At 36.9% G+C, this 17,421-nt stretch overlaps 1 protein-coding gene and 1 long non-coding RNA gene across 3 annotated transcripts in view; one reads left to right on the top strand and one right to left on the bottom strand.

The window, feature by feature from the left end:
• Nucleotides 1-17,421, top strand: part of LOC149779307 (WD repeat-containing protein 75-like) — an 82,037-nt gene that overhangs the window by 62,662 nt on the left and 1,954 nt on the right. For both annotated transcript variants that reach the window (XM_089939926.1, XM_089939925.1), the window contains exons 14-18: nucleotides 1,573-1,664; nucleotides 2,211-2,297; nucleotides 4,057-4,283; nucleotides 5,087-5,224; nucleotides 9,860-9,948. In XM_089939926.1, the coding sequence (XP_089796052.1) occupies nucleotides 1,573-1,664; nucleotides 2,211-2,297; nucleotides 4,057-4,283; nucleotides 5,087-5,224; nucleotides 9,860-9,948 (633 nt within the window). The remainder of the gene's footprint in view (nucleotides 1-1,572; nucleotides 1,665-2,210; nucleotides 2,298-4,056; nucleotides 4,284-5,086; nucleotides 5,225-9,859; nucleotides 9,949-17,421) is intronic.
• LOC149779308 (uncharacterized) lies at nucleotides 11,970-17,415 on the bottom strand. The gene is made up of 2 exons (XR_016415606.1): nucleotides 16,336-17,415; nucleotides 11,970-15,696 (listed from the first exon to the last, which is right to left on the bottom strand). It is a non-coding gene; the product is annotated as an uncharacterized LOC149779308 (long non-coding RNA).

Raw genomic sequence — 17,421 nt, 5'->3', positions numbered from 1 at the left:
GTATACTGTGTAGAAAATGTTAAAATCTTTGCAACGTAATTTTAAACTATTTGTCACAATAGCAATATATTTTACATGAACAAACCTTTCCACAGTCACAGAAAAAGTTCAGTTGCAGTATCCTTGAAAATCTAAACTGTCTGCTTATATTAACAAGTGGTAGGTTAGGAAGCATCTGCAGCATGGTTTCATGATTCTTGTCAAATCAAATTACTGCAGTTTAGAAGGCTCCATTATTATGTACAAGTGTACGTCATGTACAATGTTTGGAGGACAAGGTAAAGTTCCAAGTTACTTGTCCTCAGGACAAATGGCTGGCTGAAAATTGTTTGAGGCCTGTCAGTGTTGAGTATAAGAAACATGAAGTTTTTGTTTCATTTATGATGAAAAGGCAACACTTGATGGCATTTTTATCAGTATTCAAACTCCTGTTAATATATTAGATTTTGGCATTTAGTTCAGTTTCTCTGATGCTTTTATATGCGGTCATGAAACTTGATGGATGTTTATATCGATGGCAAATTTATTTCATTGACTTACTTTTCGTGGCATTATTATTTTGCAAGGTTTGGTCAGATATGGAGAATTGGAGCAGATCAGACTTAATAGTTTTGTGAAATTCTTGTTATTTCAAACTCAAGCCTTTGTCAGTCTGGCACACATCTCATGTTTTATTCAGTCTGGCACACATTTTATGTTTTATTCAGTCTGGCACATATCTTATGTTTTATTAAGTCTGGCACACATCTCATGTTTTATTAAGTCTGGCACATCTCTCATGTTTTATTCAGTCTGGCACATATCTCATGTTTTATTAAAAATCTGGCACACATCTCATGTTTTATTCAGTCTGGCATACATCTAATGTTTTATTCAGTCTGGCACACATCTCATGTTTTATACAGTCTGGCACATATCTCATGTTTTATACAGTCTATCACACATCTCATGTTTTATTCAGTCTGGCACATATCATGTTTTATTCAGTCTGGCACATATGTTTTATTCAGTCTGGTACATATCTTGTGTTTTATTCAGTCTGGCACATATCTCATGTTTTATTCAGTCTGCAGCATATCTCATGTTTTATTAAGTCTGGCACACATCTCATGTTTTATTCAGTCTGGCACATATCTCATGTTTTATTCAGTCTGGCACACATCTCATGTTTTATTCAGTCTGGCACATATCTCATGTTTTATTCAGTCTGGCACACATCTCATGTTTTATTAAGTCTGGCACACATCTCATGTTTTATTCAGTCTGGCACACATCTCATGTTTTATTCAGTCTGGCACACATCTCATGTTTTATTCAGTCTGGCACACATCTCATGTTTTATGCAGTCTGGCACACATTTTATGTTTTATTCAGTCTGGTTCATATCTCATGTTTTATTCAGTCTGGCACACATCATGTTTTATGCAGTCTGGCACACATTTTATGTTTTATTCAGTCTGGTACATATCTCATGTTTTATTCAGTCTGGCACATATCTCATGTTTTAATCTTGATTACTCATAAATTGTCTGTGGTTCAATTTATATGCATCTATTTTAATTTCTTTTTCAGGCATCTCAAGTTTGGTAACCACAGTTGTGCTCATCTTCTGGTTAGCGCTAATCAGAAAGGCATGACTGTATGGAACCTATTGTCCTGTACAGGTAGCATACAACTTTGATGATAGATAAACTGTACATCAGTTTAAAGATAATAAATACTTGGTTACAAGATTGTATTCTTGACATAAATAATACACATTAATTTGTCAAACTGTAGAGCATCAGTTCATTATAATTCAATCAGATCATTAGAGAATTTGTTTGTATGCAAGTTGCTCTTCATCTTTACATGGATTCTCAGATATGTTGTGTGTTTGTGTGGCTCAAGACCTAATAAGTTGCAGTAATCAGATGTGCTGCCACATAATACTTATTCCCTGTTGTCCTGACCCATGTAATCCCATCATTCTGAAATACACCATTTTCTAGTTGTACATATTGGTCAGAGAGAGACCATGCTCATGAAAGAAAAACGAACAGAAACTAAGTCATAAATTGCTTCCATTGTAATACTGGTAAAATTAAATTCAGGCATGCAGATGATTAGCAACAGTTTAATAATACCCAACAATATGTCGTTACATTTTATTATTTGACATGAGATTTGACTATCAACAAATACACACTTCTGCACTTGGTATTTTTCAGTCCTTTGGAGTGTGGGGCTAAAATGCAATGTCCTGGTGGAAGATCCTTGTTCTGATGTTATGGCTGTAATAACCAACCAGTCCGATTGTAAGTTAAATTCGTGATAAGTTTCTCAATTTTTAGAAATAGGTCAAACTTGTATTTATACTACAGTAAGAAGAATTTTTCAATTGGAAAACTAAGAATGAAAAAGATAATGGATTCCACAGCAGCTTTAGGAAACTAGAGCCTTCCAGATAAATAAAGTACACCAAGATATAATAGGTGAAAGATGTGAAAATTCAGTTAAGGTACATACAGTAAAAAGGGAAAGGTGAATCATTTTCAGAGTATAAACATGAGTTTGAATAAGTTGATTTCTTCCCATTCTTTTCAAATTGCAGATTTGGGGTGGTATGGTAGTGATCATTGGACATGCATATCTGACTTGTGCATGCCACTAAAGGTGAACATCAACCAGAATACATACCCTGCCATTGTCCACTGACAATGGAGAATGTTCTTGTAGAATGTATCGACTTCCACCCCATGTGACCGAATATATATGGAGGGCGGGACTAAATTTTTCAGGATCTTTTTAATGATGTACCAGCAGAGAAAATCTTGGCTCTTTTAGGTGGTAGACATAACCAGTTTTGACCGAAAAATGTTAAGGATTCTATATTTTTTTACCTTTATCTTTTATTTTATATGCCTTCTACAAAACTTCATTTGCTGCCTTTTATCTTTTTTCATGTAGTACTTAATTGTTTCATTTATTTTGGAAGGCTCTACTATCCTAAGGTTTGTTTTGCAATTGTTTATATTTTAATTTTTAGAACTTTGCTTTTAATTTGAAATCCTGTAGTATTCACCCACTCTGCCAGCAGCTTGTGCATCCATACCAATTCTGAAAATGAAAGGCATCAAGGCTATAACAAATACAAAAAGCTTAGTCATTTCTACTGTCAATTTATGATTTCTAACCTGATTATTGCCACAGATGCTGAAGGTCGTGGGTTCGATCCCTGGCTGAGTCACACCAAAGACTTATAAAAATGGCAGTAGCAGCTGCCTCGCCTGGCGCTTAGCATTAACAGGTTCGTGTTAGGACTGGTCAGCCTGGTGTCAGTATAATATGACTGGGTGAGACATGATGCCCCAGCGCTAGACTGCTATAAAGTGCCACGCTGCAGACATCATAGCGATATGACTAAAATTGTTAAAGCTACATTAAAAATCCAAATCACACACATGCACACACATTAACCTGATTATCACCAGGAGGTTTCTATCTCTGTCATCTTGTTTGCATTTCAATCCAAACAGTTTTCAGTCTTTAAAATAATCCTGCTTCTCGTCCTATTTTGGTACCTGGAAAAGTCCCATTTTTATTGAATGGGTGCAGTTCTTTGGACTGCACATGCATGGAAGGGGAAGGAAAACTGTCATCTGCATCTAATATTTGCTGTGTTTTAATATATCTATTTTAAAAATTGAACAAAATTAAATGGGCAAGCATTAAGAGGGATGTAACTCCCAAAGTTATGGAATTGCTCAGAGCATATCAAAGTCAATGAACTAAATCACTCTTGTTGTCTGAAAAAAAAATATTCACCCACACAAATATGGTCTTTGTCTCAGTGATGAATCTTCTGTGTCGATTGAAATGCAAAGGAGGCGACATCGTTGGATGCCCCTGGTTACAGTCAGGTTAGAAGTTATAAACTGATGAATGAATTTACTCAGCATTGTGCATTTATTTATATCCTTGATGCTTTTCTTTTTCAAAATTCTGGAGGGTGGGTGAATACTATAATGTGTGTGTGTGTGTGTATATATATATATATACATCGTTTTATTTCAGTGCATGTGTTCAAGCCCTCAGAACCCTCTCCAATATATTCCCATAATGCCATCTGCTCTTGTGACATCATCGGTGCAGTTTTCATCCCTCACATACAGAAGAGCCAGTACGAGTCCAGCAAGTCGTTGTCATGGCAGTCCAGTTCACAATTGTACCTCTTTACAAGAGATCAGGACCTTTTGACCTTGACTCTGCAGGGAGATGAAGCAGATGAGAAGAAAAGTGTTGTAAGTGCTAATAGATATGGTACTTTATTGTTTATTCGTATATACCAGTAGTTATGGTATCACTGATATCCAGAGTACAGATCGCTAAACGTATTTCTAAGTATTAAGATATATGTTTGTTTCATTTGTTCTGAAGATGAAGGTTGTTGTGCTCATTTGCATAAATTAAAGGATTATTTTTATTTACTGATAAGAAAAAACTTTTTCTCCCATTTTTATATAAGCAACAATTCACATGCATTTATTGATTTAAGGCAAGATCTTGGATTAAATTATTCAGGTTGCCTTTAATACTTTACACTGACATGACCCTAGGTTCATGTCCATCATCCTTTATATCTTGATGTTTGTTCAAGTATTAAAAAAAGAATTACATTTGTTAAACATGTACTTAAGTTAAGAAGTTCGTTGTAACTGGGTTCCTTGCAGTGAAGGTCCACCGTAGTAAGAGGTTAATGTACCTTAAATTGATTTAAGTGTTTAACTTGCCAGCATGTGTTTAGCTTTATTTATTGATATATTTTATTCTTCATGCATCAGTATGTTTAGACAGAAGAAAGTCATTCCTGTTAAGACTTCTCAAACTTCCCTATACTTCCTTAATGCAGCTGAAATCATATCTCTCTCAGATAGGTGGTTATTGAGTTTAAAATATTTATATTTAGAATATTCAGATACAATATATATTGATTAAGACATTACATTATTTGTCAAATATTTAATATATTTGAATTTAAAATCCCGCTTTAATACATACAGTATTGCTTAGTCTTTTAACAATCTGACCTATAAAATCATTGAAGGTATCGATAGAGCAGAATCTACCCCAGACTGCTCTTAGTTTATTGATGGCAGGGAAGAAGAAAAGTATTGAGCAACCAGGTACACAGTCTGAGCTGACATCAAGTGGATCAAGGAGGAGCACCTCATTCTTGAAAGAGGTAAGTTCTTTTATCAGTGGAGTTAAAGAATCTTAATGTGATCCTGGCTTTTAGGCAGACTCTTCTGGAGTGAAATAGTAATACTGTCTGTATAACAAGCATTTATGCTTACTTTCAATAGCATCTTGGTGATAACATGGATGGATTGAAATAGTAATACTGTCTGTATAACAAGCATTTATGCTTACTGTCAGTCCCATCTTGGTGATAGAATGGATGGAATGAAATAGTAATACTGTCTGTATAACAAGCATTTATGCTTACTGTCAATCCCATCTTGGTGATAGAATGGATGGAATGAAATAGTAATACTGTCTGTATAACAAGCATTTATGCTTACTGTCAATCCCATCTTGGTGATAGAATGGATGGAATGAAATAGTAATACTGTCTGTATAACAAGCATTTATGCTTACTGTCAATCCCATCTTGGTGATAGAATGGATGGAATGAAATAGTAATACTGTCTGTATAACAAGCATTTATACTTATTGTCAATCCCATCTTGGCAAAAGTGACAGAGCAATTACTTTGACATCTATTTGTGTACCCATCTATGTTTGTATATGTCTATCTACATGTTTGTCAGTGTCCTAAATTAATCTAAATGTTACAAGAGTGTTGTTTTCTTTTCTTTTCATTCCTTACCGTTTTATTCCACTCTCTTTTGATTTAGAATATAGTTACAGTATAGATTTATCTTTAGCTCCTAGGTGGGCTGAACACGCAGGCTGCAGCCAGCTTCTTCTTTTTGAAATATTAAAGGTTGTTTGTACTGAAGAGTTATATGCCCTTATCAATAATTAAAGTTATTGCAATACAACTGATGTAAAATTATAATATACAGTTAAACCTGTCTATAAGGGACACTCCAGAGAAAGTTATAATTTCTTGATAAACCTGATAGGTTTTATATATTATGCCATTTATTGTTGGTTTTGTTTTATATGTAGATGCCCACTGAGGGACATTCACTGTATGTGTTTATCAGCCAGATTGAACACACAAAAATAATTATGAAAGGATTAGAATGTGAACAATTGTCAAAAGAGAGAGAGAGGGTAAATAAATTATTAACTGTCTTCTGAGAGATTTCCAGGTGTTTTTCCATTCTTGAGTTTGGATATATTCTAGTACTTAAGATTTACAGGGGAATTCCCTCACTGTTTAAAAGGAGTTTGGGATCTGAATATAGGAGAGATTTAATGAATTATGGTAGATGTTGCAAAACAGCAACAATTTTCCTGCAGTCGATTGATATTTTAGCATCATGTTTTAGATATTAGTGTGAATCTTACAGTCACTGCAGAGTATGAATAGGGACTATTAAAATCAATGTAGAATATGAATCAGGAATCTTACAGTCACTGCAGAGTATGAATAGGGACTATTAAAATCGATGTAGAATATGAATCAGGAATCGTACAGTCACTGCAGAGTATGAATAGGGACTATTAAAATCGATGTAGAATATGAATCAGGAATCGTACAGTCACTGCAGAGTATGAATAGGGACTATTAAAATCGATGTAGAATATGAATCAGGAATCTTACAGTCACTGCAGAGTATGAATAGGGACTATTAAAATCGATGTAGAATATGAATCAGGAATCGTACAGTCACTGCAGAGTATGAATAGGGACTATTAAAATCGATGTAGAATATGAATCAGGAATCTTACAGTCACTACAGAGTATGAATAGGGACTATTAAAATCGATGTAGAATATGAATCAGGAATCGTACAGTCACTGCAGAGTATGAATAGGGACTATTAAAATCGATGTAGAATATGAATCAGGAATCTTACAGTCACTGCAGAGTATGAATAGGGACTATTAAAATCGATGTAGAATATGAATCAGGAATTGTACAGTCACTGCAGAGTATGAATAGGGACTATTAAAATCGATGTAGAATATGAATCAGGAATCTTACAGTCACTGCAGAGTATGAATAGGGACTATTAAAATCGATGTAGAATATGAATAAGGAATCTTACAGTCACTGCAGAGTATGAATAGGGACTATTAAAATCAATGTAGAATATGAATCAGGAATCTTACAATCACTGTAGAGTTTGAATCGGGGTGGGTGGGCTTTACAATTGATGGATAGTGTGAACCAGGAATCGCTTTGATGATGAGGGTTTTCATTACATGTATGGATTTAAAACTCTAGAGAAAGGAGATCCTGAACATCAAAGTTAAACACTGAAGAGTGATGAGTTCCTGAACATCAAAGTTAAACACTGAAGAGTGATGAGTTCCTGAACATCAAAGTTAAACACTGAAGAGTGATGAGTTCCTGAACATCAAAGTTAAACACAAAAGAGTGATGAGGTCATGAACATCAAAGTTAAACACTAAAGAGTGATGAGGTCCTGAACACCAAAGTTAAACACTGAAGAGTGATGAGGTCCTGAACATCAAAGTTAAACACTGAAAAGTGATGAGGTCATGAACATCAAAGTTAAACACTGAAGAGTGATGAGGTCATGAACATCAAAGTTAAACACTGAAGAGTGATGAGGTAATGAACATCAAAGTTAAACACCAAAGAGTGATGAGGTCCTGAACATCAAAGTTAAACACTAAAGAGTGATGAGGTCCTGAACATGAAAGTTAAACACTGAAGAGTGATGAGGTCCTGAACATCAAAGTTAAACACCGAAGAGTGATGAGTTCCTGAACATCAAAGTTAAACACCGAAGAGTGATGAGGTCCTGAACATCAAAGTTAAACACTAAAGAGTGATGAGGTAATGAACATTAAAGTTAAACACTGAAGAGTGATGAGGTCCTGAACATCAAAGTTAAACACCGAAGAGTGATGAGGTCCTGAACATCAAAGTTAAACACTAAAGAGTGATGAGGTCATGAACATCAAAGTTAAACACCGAAGAGTGATGAGGAAATGAACATCAAAGTTAAACACCGAAGAGTGATGAGGTCATGAACATCAAAGTTAAACACTAAAGAGTGATGAGGTCCTGAACATCAAAGTTAAACACTGAAGAGTGATGAGGTCCTGAACATCAAAGTTAAACACCGAAGAGTGATGAGGTAATGAACATCAAAGTTAAACACTGAAGAGTGATGAGGTCCTGAACATCAAAGTTAAACACTAAAGAGTGATGAGGTAATGAACATTAAAGTTAAACACTGAAGAGTGATGAGTTCCTGAACATCAAAGTTAAACACTGAAGAGTGATGAGGTCATGAACATCAAAGTTAAACACTAAAGAGTGATGAGGTCCTGAACATCAAAGTTAAACACCGAAGAGTGATGAGGTAATGAACATCAAAGTTAAACACTGAAGAGTGATGAGGTCCTGAACATCAAAGTTAAACACTAAAGAGTGATGAGGTAATGAACATTAAAGTTAAACACTGAAGAGTGATGAGTTCCTGAACATCAAAGTTAAACACTGAAGAGTGATGAGGTCATGAACATCAAAGTTAAACACTAAAGAGTGATGAGGTCCTGAACATCAAAGTTAAACACCGAAGAGTGATGAGGTAATGAATATCAAAGTTAAACACCGAAGAGTGATGAGGTCCTGAACATCAAAGTTAAACACTGAAGAGTGATGAGGTCCTGAACATCAAAGTTAAACACTAAAGAGTGATGAGGTAATGAATATCAAAGTTAAACACTAAAGAGTGATGAGGTAATGAACATCAGAGTTAAACACCGAAGAGTGATGAGGTAATGAACATCAAAGTTAAACAATAAAGAGTGATGAGGTCCTGAACATCAAAGTTAAACACTAAAGAGTGATGAGGTAATGATGAGATCATGAACCTCAAAGTTAAACACCGAAGAGTGATGAGGTCCTGAACATCAAAGTTAAACACTAAAGAGTGATGAGGTCATGAACATCAAAGTTAAACACTGAAGAGTGATGAGGTTATGAACATCAAAGTTAAACACTAAAGAGTGATGAGGTCCTGAACATCAAAGTTAAACACCGAAGAGTGATGAGGTAATGAACATCAAAGTTAAACACCGAAGAGTGATGAGGTCCTGAACATCAAAGTTAAACACTAAAGAGTGATGAGGTCCTGAACATTAAAGTTAAACACTGAAGAGTGATGAGGTCATGAACATCAAAGTTAAACACTGAAGAGTGATGAGTTCCTGAACATCAAAGTTAAACACTGAAGAGTGATGAGTCATGAACATCAAAGTTAAACACTAAAGAGTGATGAGGTCCTGAACATCAAAGTTAAACACTGAAGAGTGATGAGGTCCTGAACATCAAAGTTAAACACTAAAGAGTGATGAGGTAATGAACATTAAAGTTAAACATCGAAGAGTGATGAGGTAATGAACATCAAAGTTAAACACCGAAGAGTGATGAGGTCCTGAACATCAAAGTTAAACACCGAAGATAGCCAACCTGTGGTGCACATAATACAACCAATGACCTTTGTCTGAGATTAATAGAGACAAGTCCCATAACTAAATCTTCCATGAGGTTTTTTAAAAACAAATGTTAGAAATGAAAGTTATTATTTAAGGTCAGAAATTGTGCGAGCCATTTCCTTATTTGCTGTCAAGTCTTCTGACCTTTTGCTTCAGATTTGATTCTGAATGAGAACTTATTAACAGTTGGGTTTTCTTATTTCAGCTGCTTGTAACAGCACCCCATGTTCAGCCTCCAGTTACTTCCCTTTGCAAGCCTTACATCCAGGCCCTGTTGACAAGAAAGAAATCAAGGTAGTGTAGTTTTTATATCGCATTGCAATAAAATTGATTTTTTTAAGTAACCCACTGCCTGTAGCAGGGGCATCTTGATTTGGTTGTGTCTGTCAATCCATCAGTTTATTCTGAGAAGATTTTTAGCATAAGAAACAATGAAAGGTTGACAAATAAAATTTGACTAGTATATTGTATCTGTATGCAGATAACTTGATTATATTTTATGCTATTATAGCAGTTTATCAGTTTTTCAGATCTTATAACTTGATGGATTTTTGGCATAGACCATGATTTTGACATAGAAAGCAAAAACCACTTGAGTTAGACGTGTGAATTTTAGTAGGCTTATTTGTAATTGTGTAGGCGATCTGAACAGACTTTAAGCCATTAATTTTTTTTACAATTTTTGTTTGCCTTTTTTTTATAAGAAAACCTTCCTAACCAGAATAAGTAAAAACCACTTGAGGTAGATGAATGAAATTTGTTTTGATTTGCTCATGACCTGATTACATTTTCATGACATTTTCAGTTATTTCAGTCTTTCTATTTATAGACTCTTGCAGTTAGACTTTTTGGTTTGGGGGAGATACATGTTTTGCAAATGCAATGATGTCATAAATCCAAGATATCCTGGCAGTCATAAATCAAAGATATCGTGGCAGTCATAAATCATAGATATCCTGGCAGCATCTCTGTGTTGTACTCCCTTTCCTTCAATTTGGAGGTTGAATTGAGGAGGTTAGAAAGCAGGTAGAACAGTACAAGCCCCAATCTCTCTGCATGATATCATAAATTGACATGACAGAAAATAGGTGATCATGGACAGAAAGACTGCAGGAGTAACGTTCGGCAACAACAGCAACTTTTTTGTGGCCAAGCCAGTCATAGACAGCCGCACCTCCCTAACTTGTGCATTCTGGGAGGGGGAAGAGAAAACAAGGTTTCTTCTCTCCTAAACCTCCCACCAACTGTCTACCCAATGGAGACTCTCCTGTAGCCACCAGACTCCTTTTGTTCTGCAAGACCTGGATCAGCCTATTTCTGATAAGTGATTGGACCATCCAGGTCATATCAGAGGGGCTCCAGATATTATTCATCTCTTTTGGTGTCCCCTTTCATGACAGCAATCTCATGAGGGCAGATGTTTTATTGAAGGATGCAACTTTTTTGCTCTTAAGGCATGGAATGGAAGTGGCCTGAAAACTGGACACTACAGGTTTCTATTCCAGACTTTTTCTGGTTGTTAAAAGTAATTGAAAATTGAGACATGTTATAGACTTAAGCAGACTTGGTCTGTTTATTCCTGCCCCAACCTCTAAGATGAAGACAGCAAAATCTCTCTCTGATGTGATGAATATGCAATCAGTTTTGATCTGTCCAATGCATATTTCCGTACCACTATGCACATGGTATCACACAAATACCTTCAGCTGCTGCAAGATTGTGTAATCATTCTGCCCCCTTCCATTTACTCTCAATGTCAGCCCTTGGGCCATCATACATAGTTAAGGATTCCACCTCAGTGAAGTTGTCATGCAATATTTGCTCCATAATTGCACTGTATCCCACTTCAGGACGTCATGTAATGGTGACATATCTGGATTATATACTGCAAAAACATTCAGTAAATTTGGTTTTTGGTTTATGATATAAACAACCCTCTCTACTTTATTTGCAGTTATGGGTTCAATATCAAAGCCACCAATGCTTGGATGCTTGGATGGAATACATCTAAAGGTAGACGGTTCTGATAACGAATGACAATTCAGTCCTAACAACTATCTCTTCAGATGGGGGTGTTTGGGTGATGAAATCATTTTACCTTGTCATTATGGTATAGGAGTACTTTTGTTTATGTACCCCATTCCATATCAACATATCTGTCTGACACATCAAGGAGAGGCCAACTGCTTCTGACAGAGTTGTCTCTCCATCTGTCAATCTTCAATTAAGTCTGCACAGGCCCGGCCCTAGGGCAAGGCAAAAGAGGCAACCGCCTTGGGCCCTGCACTTTCAGGAAATCTACTCTGCAATGCAGTTGTTTTGCTTGGAGCCCCGCACTTATCACTTGTTGCCTTGGGCCCCTTACATCCTATGGCTGGGCCTGAATCTGCACTCTATGGGGCTAACTGATGTTAGACTTTTTTACAACAAGGTGGAACAGTAAACTGCCAACTTTTGTCTTTCCACCCCAGACCCAGATTCATGGGCCACTGATACCCGTTCAGTTAGTTCTGAGGTAATATGGGCATGTGCCTTCACTCCAGCAGTTCTAATAGTGAAATTAAACCATAAATTGAGGGACAGGAATTGCAAAATAGTTCTAATTGGACATCCTTGACCAACTATCTGATCAACCTAGTTACGGACGTATTAAGGAAAATCATAACAATTACCAAGCTGCTCAAGCAGCTGAAATCACCAATGTTCGATACATGTCCAGAGGACTTCCTCTTTCACGCCAGGCTGTTTTCAGGTATGCCCTATATGAAAAGGGATTGTGGAGAGGATAATGACAGCTAGATGGCCCTCCACTTTGTAGGCACACAAGGGGAAGTGGTGTTTTTTCAGCAGCTGGTGTCAAGTTAATGGCATCACACTAGTCTCAGCCTCTGTCCCCCAAATGACTAACTAAAGCAGTCTTCATGCTCCTACAGAATGACATAGGTAGAGCATGGATGCTCATGAGTTTCCTTCTCTTACCTGTTTACTTAAAGTGTTATGTGATCGTTAAATGTATTTTAAGGAGAATAGAAATTAATTGTTAAATTATGTTTCTCCGAAATACTTTTCTGATCACATTACTATCAATCCATCTGACCCTTCTTTGCAAATGCAAATGTCCTGTAACATGCTTTGCTCAGTCTTAAAATACTAAACATCTGTGGAACAAATAGCCACCTTGCAGGATGACAGGGAGTTAGTCTGTAAGAGTTACTTCCCTTTGTCAGTATGACAAACTTTTTGTGGTCTTTCAGGGCGGGCTAGATCTAGAGGTAGCAGAGACTATTTTCCTAATTTAATGGGTTTTTTTCTTGCAAAGTCTTAATTAAAAAAATATTTCCTTTATATAAAATGCAAATCCTTCCATATGCTGCAAATTAAAATGTCATAATTAGGGAATTGTTTCAGTTTTTGTCTTCCAGTAATGAGGAGTTGTTTTTGTTTTTTCTTCTTCAAATACATTACTTAATCATAATACCTTATGAGAACTACTACTACCTTGCTAATCCAGCACTTCGAGTTGACACTTTTAGCAAGAGAGGCTAAACGTTATCTGCCCACCAAGGTGGCGGCTAGGTAGAGTGATCTCCCTTTGGTACAAGGATTGTTGCCAAATCCTGTGAATATCCAAGTTCCCACTTCTGCTCTTGCTAAGAAGCATGCTTTCAACCACAAGAGACCTTGCAAAAGCTAGAATCAACTGTACTCCATTTATATTTCCAATTTTTCTCTCTTCCTAATGCTGACAAAGTTCTGTCTTTACAATTTTCTAACATTGTTTTGATTGTTTTCTCATATTTAACTGCACTTAGCCCGTGTGACTTCATAAGTCTGGGCTATAATTATTTTTTATATGCGTGCAAGCCTCTATGCCTATAAAAACCTTTTTATGTATGTATAATTCTCTTCGCTTGCCCTCAAGCCTCTGCCACCCAGTAACTCTGCTTAGCAACATGTTAGAAGTAAAGGGATCTGGGTCATCACTGCTGCAAGTGTATAGTGTTCCACCATCACCACCATTCTTCTCCAAATATTCAGCAGGTGGTGCAGGAAACATCACCACCTTAATCCACAAATGACAATACTGGTATCCAAGTTCCCTTATTATTGGATCCTACTTGGATGAGTGAAACCCAGCCTTGTAGGCTTGAACTGAAGTTTCCCCCAGAATCCCATCAAACTAATGTCCTAGAGCACTGCGGGGTCTGCAGTTATGACATCAGGTGAAATTTATCTGTGGAAAATTCTACTTTCAGCAGCCTCTACAATCGGAATCTTTATAGGTCATCACCACTGGACACATCAGGGTTCGACTTTATTGCTGAACTGTAAGGGAAAGAGCAAAGCAAACAGCCAAAAGTATCCTCTCAAATAGATGTTGCATGGACTGGTTACGTGGATCAAACATCCCATAACCAGTCCCAGCGTAATGAATCAGACAGTGTTCTCCCCGGACAGATGACCTTCTTCCATTTAGACCGGACTAGGCCATATTCAAGCGATCATAGGGGACACAACCGCAACATACGCATGATAAGTCTGAACACAATCTGTCATCCAGTAAGTCAAAGCTGATGTATACAGGCAATTACAGAGAGCAGTCTAACCCACATACTGCCTCAAGACATTATTTACGATGATATGATTGGTACCTCAAATTACAACAGATGTCACTTTGCAAATTTCTCAACCCTTTTGCCACTAGAAGGGGCAGTTATCAGCAACCATTTGGAAGTCTGTTCATGATGCTTCAGAGTCTAGTCAAGGGAATAAGCAGGAGCATATTCATAGGGTGGTCGATTTCATAATATAGGGGCACAGCATGCTATAACCATAATAGAAGCTATGAATTTAGAACAGGTGGAAAAAGATGCAGTGCTCTCTACCTCCACCTTACAGAGCAGTCATGTCCACGATGCAGCCTTCTTCATCTGTTCTCCTTTTTAATGATTCTGGAGCACATGCCACTGGATACCAATCCTACAGCTGAGTCCAAGGGAGGTCGATCATTTTCACCAGCATCCCACAAGACCATCCATATGTCATTGACATGCATACAGATGCATCCCACCCTATCACAGATCCTGGTAGGGAGAAGACTCCAATCTTTCATAGGGAAGATTTGTCATGAGGACCCAACAAGTTTCCTGGAAACTGCTGCTACTAAGCCTTCGACCAGAGTCTTCACACATATTAGTTGGTCCTCACCTGAGCACCTTCAATCAGTTCTGTTAAGCTTTTTTGTTTGTGATCGAATACAACAATGGTGCTTAACTCATCCACTGTGGAGGCTACAAAAAAAAAAATGTGGACTTGCAAGAATATCTCCAACCTACACACTTTCAACATTTGGTTGACTAGTTTTGGAATCGGTGTTCAAAAGTAAAAAGAATATGTCCTGCAGATATTCGTGGCATTTGGCGCCACTTGTGGCATGTCAGGATTTGTTATGCTGATACTGTGGTAGGTGTGTTATGGTTGGGGTGGGATGCTTCCAATATTTATTTAAATAATTATATAAGTCCCACGCAGGCTCAGTTTTGGTTGGAAGTTAAATTAGTGAAAGATAGATGTAAAGCTCTGAGCCCCCAGTCAGCAATGCCGACAGTTAAATGATTGAATATACAAAAAGTTAAATTCAACTAATAATAATTTAATGACAATTCAATAAACAGATGATTAAAATTTCCCAAGTACTCTCCTTCCGCTCAACCCTGTGATAGCCTATTGCATCATTTGATTTGTATTGTGAAATAGCTTTCCACCTGTCCTTGTATTCTACTCATCTGTGCATTCTTCTCCTCTATCCCTCCAATTCCTTCTCCTCTTCCTCCCGACTTTCTCCAAATTCCTTCTCTCCCCTGACTTCTCTATACTTCTCCTCCTTTTCCACTTTCTCCTCCTCGACTCCTTTCCTCCTCCTCCTCGACTCTATACCAACTAGACTTGTCGACTCCGACTGCTCTGCTTGTCTTACTTCCATCTCCCCTCTTAGAGACATGGGACTCAATGAACCGTAAGTTCTGTCCCTCTAAAAGCTTCCTGTGGAAAAAAAGGACAGTACAATATTTTCCTTTGCCCTCTCATCTCACACTACACGCAGCCTATCATCAGATAACGGCTATTAAATTTCTTCGGTCACGCATTCATTCACATCGAAATACTCGTATGTTCTTGTATGGTAAAACAACATGATAATAAAAGCACAGCATCAATTACTTCTCATATATACATCAATAAATTGCATCACATCAGTACATATTCCTAATCCCATTATACTAAACAATATCGCAACAAGCAGATGCATTTCTTTTCATTACAACACATACAAAGTACACAAATATTCTAATATCCATATTAATTAATCTTATACACTTCAACCATTTTCCAAATTCACAATTATAGTATGTGTAAATTCAAACATATCACATGAATAAATGCACTTGTTTACTATGAAGTAACCTATTAGTGAATTACAAAAATAATTCTGACCACAAGTCAACAATGTACATAATTTGCTGCATAGTACTCAAGCTCATTTCTTAAATATGCATGTCAGTTAAACACTACAAAGGTAATTCTACGTACTAAACGACCCTAGTAATTAAGTATGCATACTATCCATAATTACAAATACAATGCCATAATATTCTGCAAAAACTGAGCAAATAACTTACAGACCTTTACAAAGCTTTGTCTTTCCTGTTTTCCCGCCAAATTACAAGTGGTTTTCTCTGAGTAATTCCTGTTTGCTCAGCAATCTTCCCAGGAAAACTAAATTTTTGCTTGCTAGTTAGAAGTTATAATTCAGATCAAAATTGTTACCACACCCTCCGTCTCAATTCTGATTGGATGTCTCTTTGATTCAATCCTATCAACTTAGCGGACAGTGTCCTTCTCGCTGTCTGTCCACATGGAAATGGATTTAGAACAAGCGCCAGTTCCTCGCGGGTTCCTCTGATCTAGGACAAAGCTGTAACACCTAGGTGGGAAGTTGCGCTAACTCCTGTGCTGAGTCAAGTTGCCGGATCTTCTCTCTGGTCACGGTAACCTTGCATAAGAGATTAACTCTAGCCTGTGGAAATGTTTAGACAGCAACCATGACTTGTACTAATACCTTAGTTTATACATGACTTACGAGTGGGGGTTGAATAAACGTGACACCACTCTTAATACCAAGTTAATAGTTAAAAGTGTTAACTATGAGGGCTGGATTTGCAAGTAGTTCTCCTATTATGACGGGGTAAGTATTTCAAAGAAACATATTTTATTAGTAAAACTTGTTTGTTTGGTTTCTGAATATTCTGTTTACATGATATAAATTGAGTTAAGATTGTTTTGTGACATTGAATTCATGTGTAGTTCCATCATCAACTTGCTGAGAAATTTGTATTTGGGCTGCTTTGTAAGCCTTGGGTTAGTCTGTTGCTGACAAACCCTGTCAGCTATATTTATTGTCCCAATAATTTTCTGTTTAAATCATAGGACAAGTAACCCAGTAGACATCATGGGTAGAAAAAGTTGCATGCATATTTAAGGACAGATCTAAGTGCCTAGCACCTCACCCCTCTCAAAGATCTCAATTTACATGCCGAAACAGATTACAGGAGCTTTATAGGTCTTCATTTGCAGTGTATAATTTTTGTTTCCCAACTGCCTTAGGAATGGCCTGGGGAGGAGACAGAAAATTAGAAAGAAAGATGTGGATATCTGCTTCTTTGCTTCATGTGTCAAATTCTTTTTTTCTCATTTTCTTTTTCAATTTAG

Source organism: Sinohyriopsis cumingii, chromosome 17 (genome assembly GCF_028554795.1).
Source record: "Sinohyriopsis cumingii isolate HCF-2022 chromosome 17, ASM2855479v2, whole genome shotgun sequence".
NCBI lineage: Eukaryota > Metazoa > Mollusca > Bivalvia > Unionida > Unionidae > Sinohyriopsis > Sinohyriopsis cumingii.
This window is presented reverse-complemented; position numbering and strand designations above follow the sequence as displayed.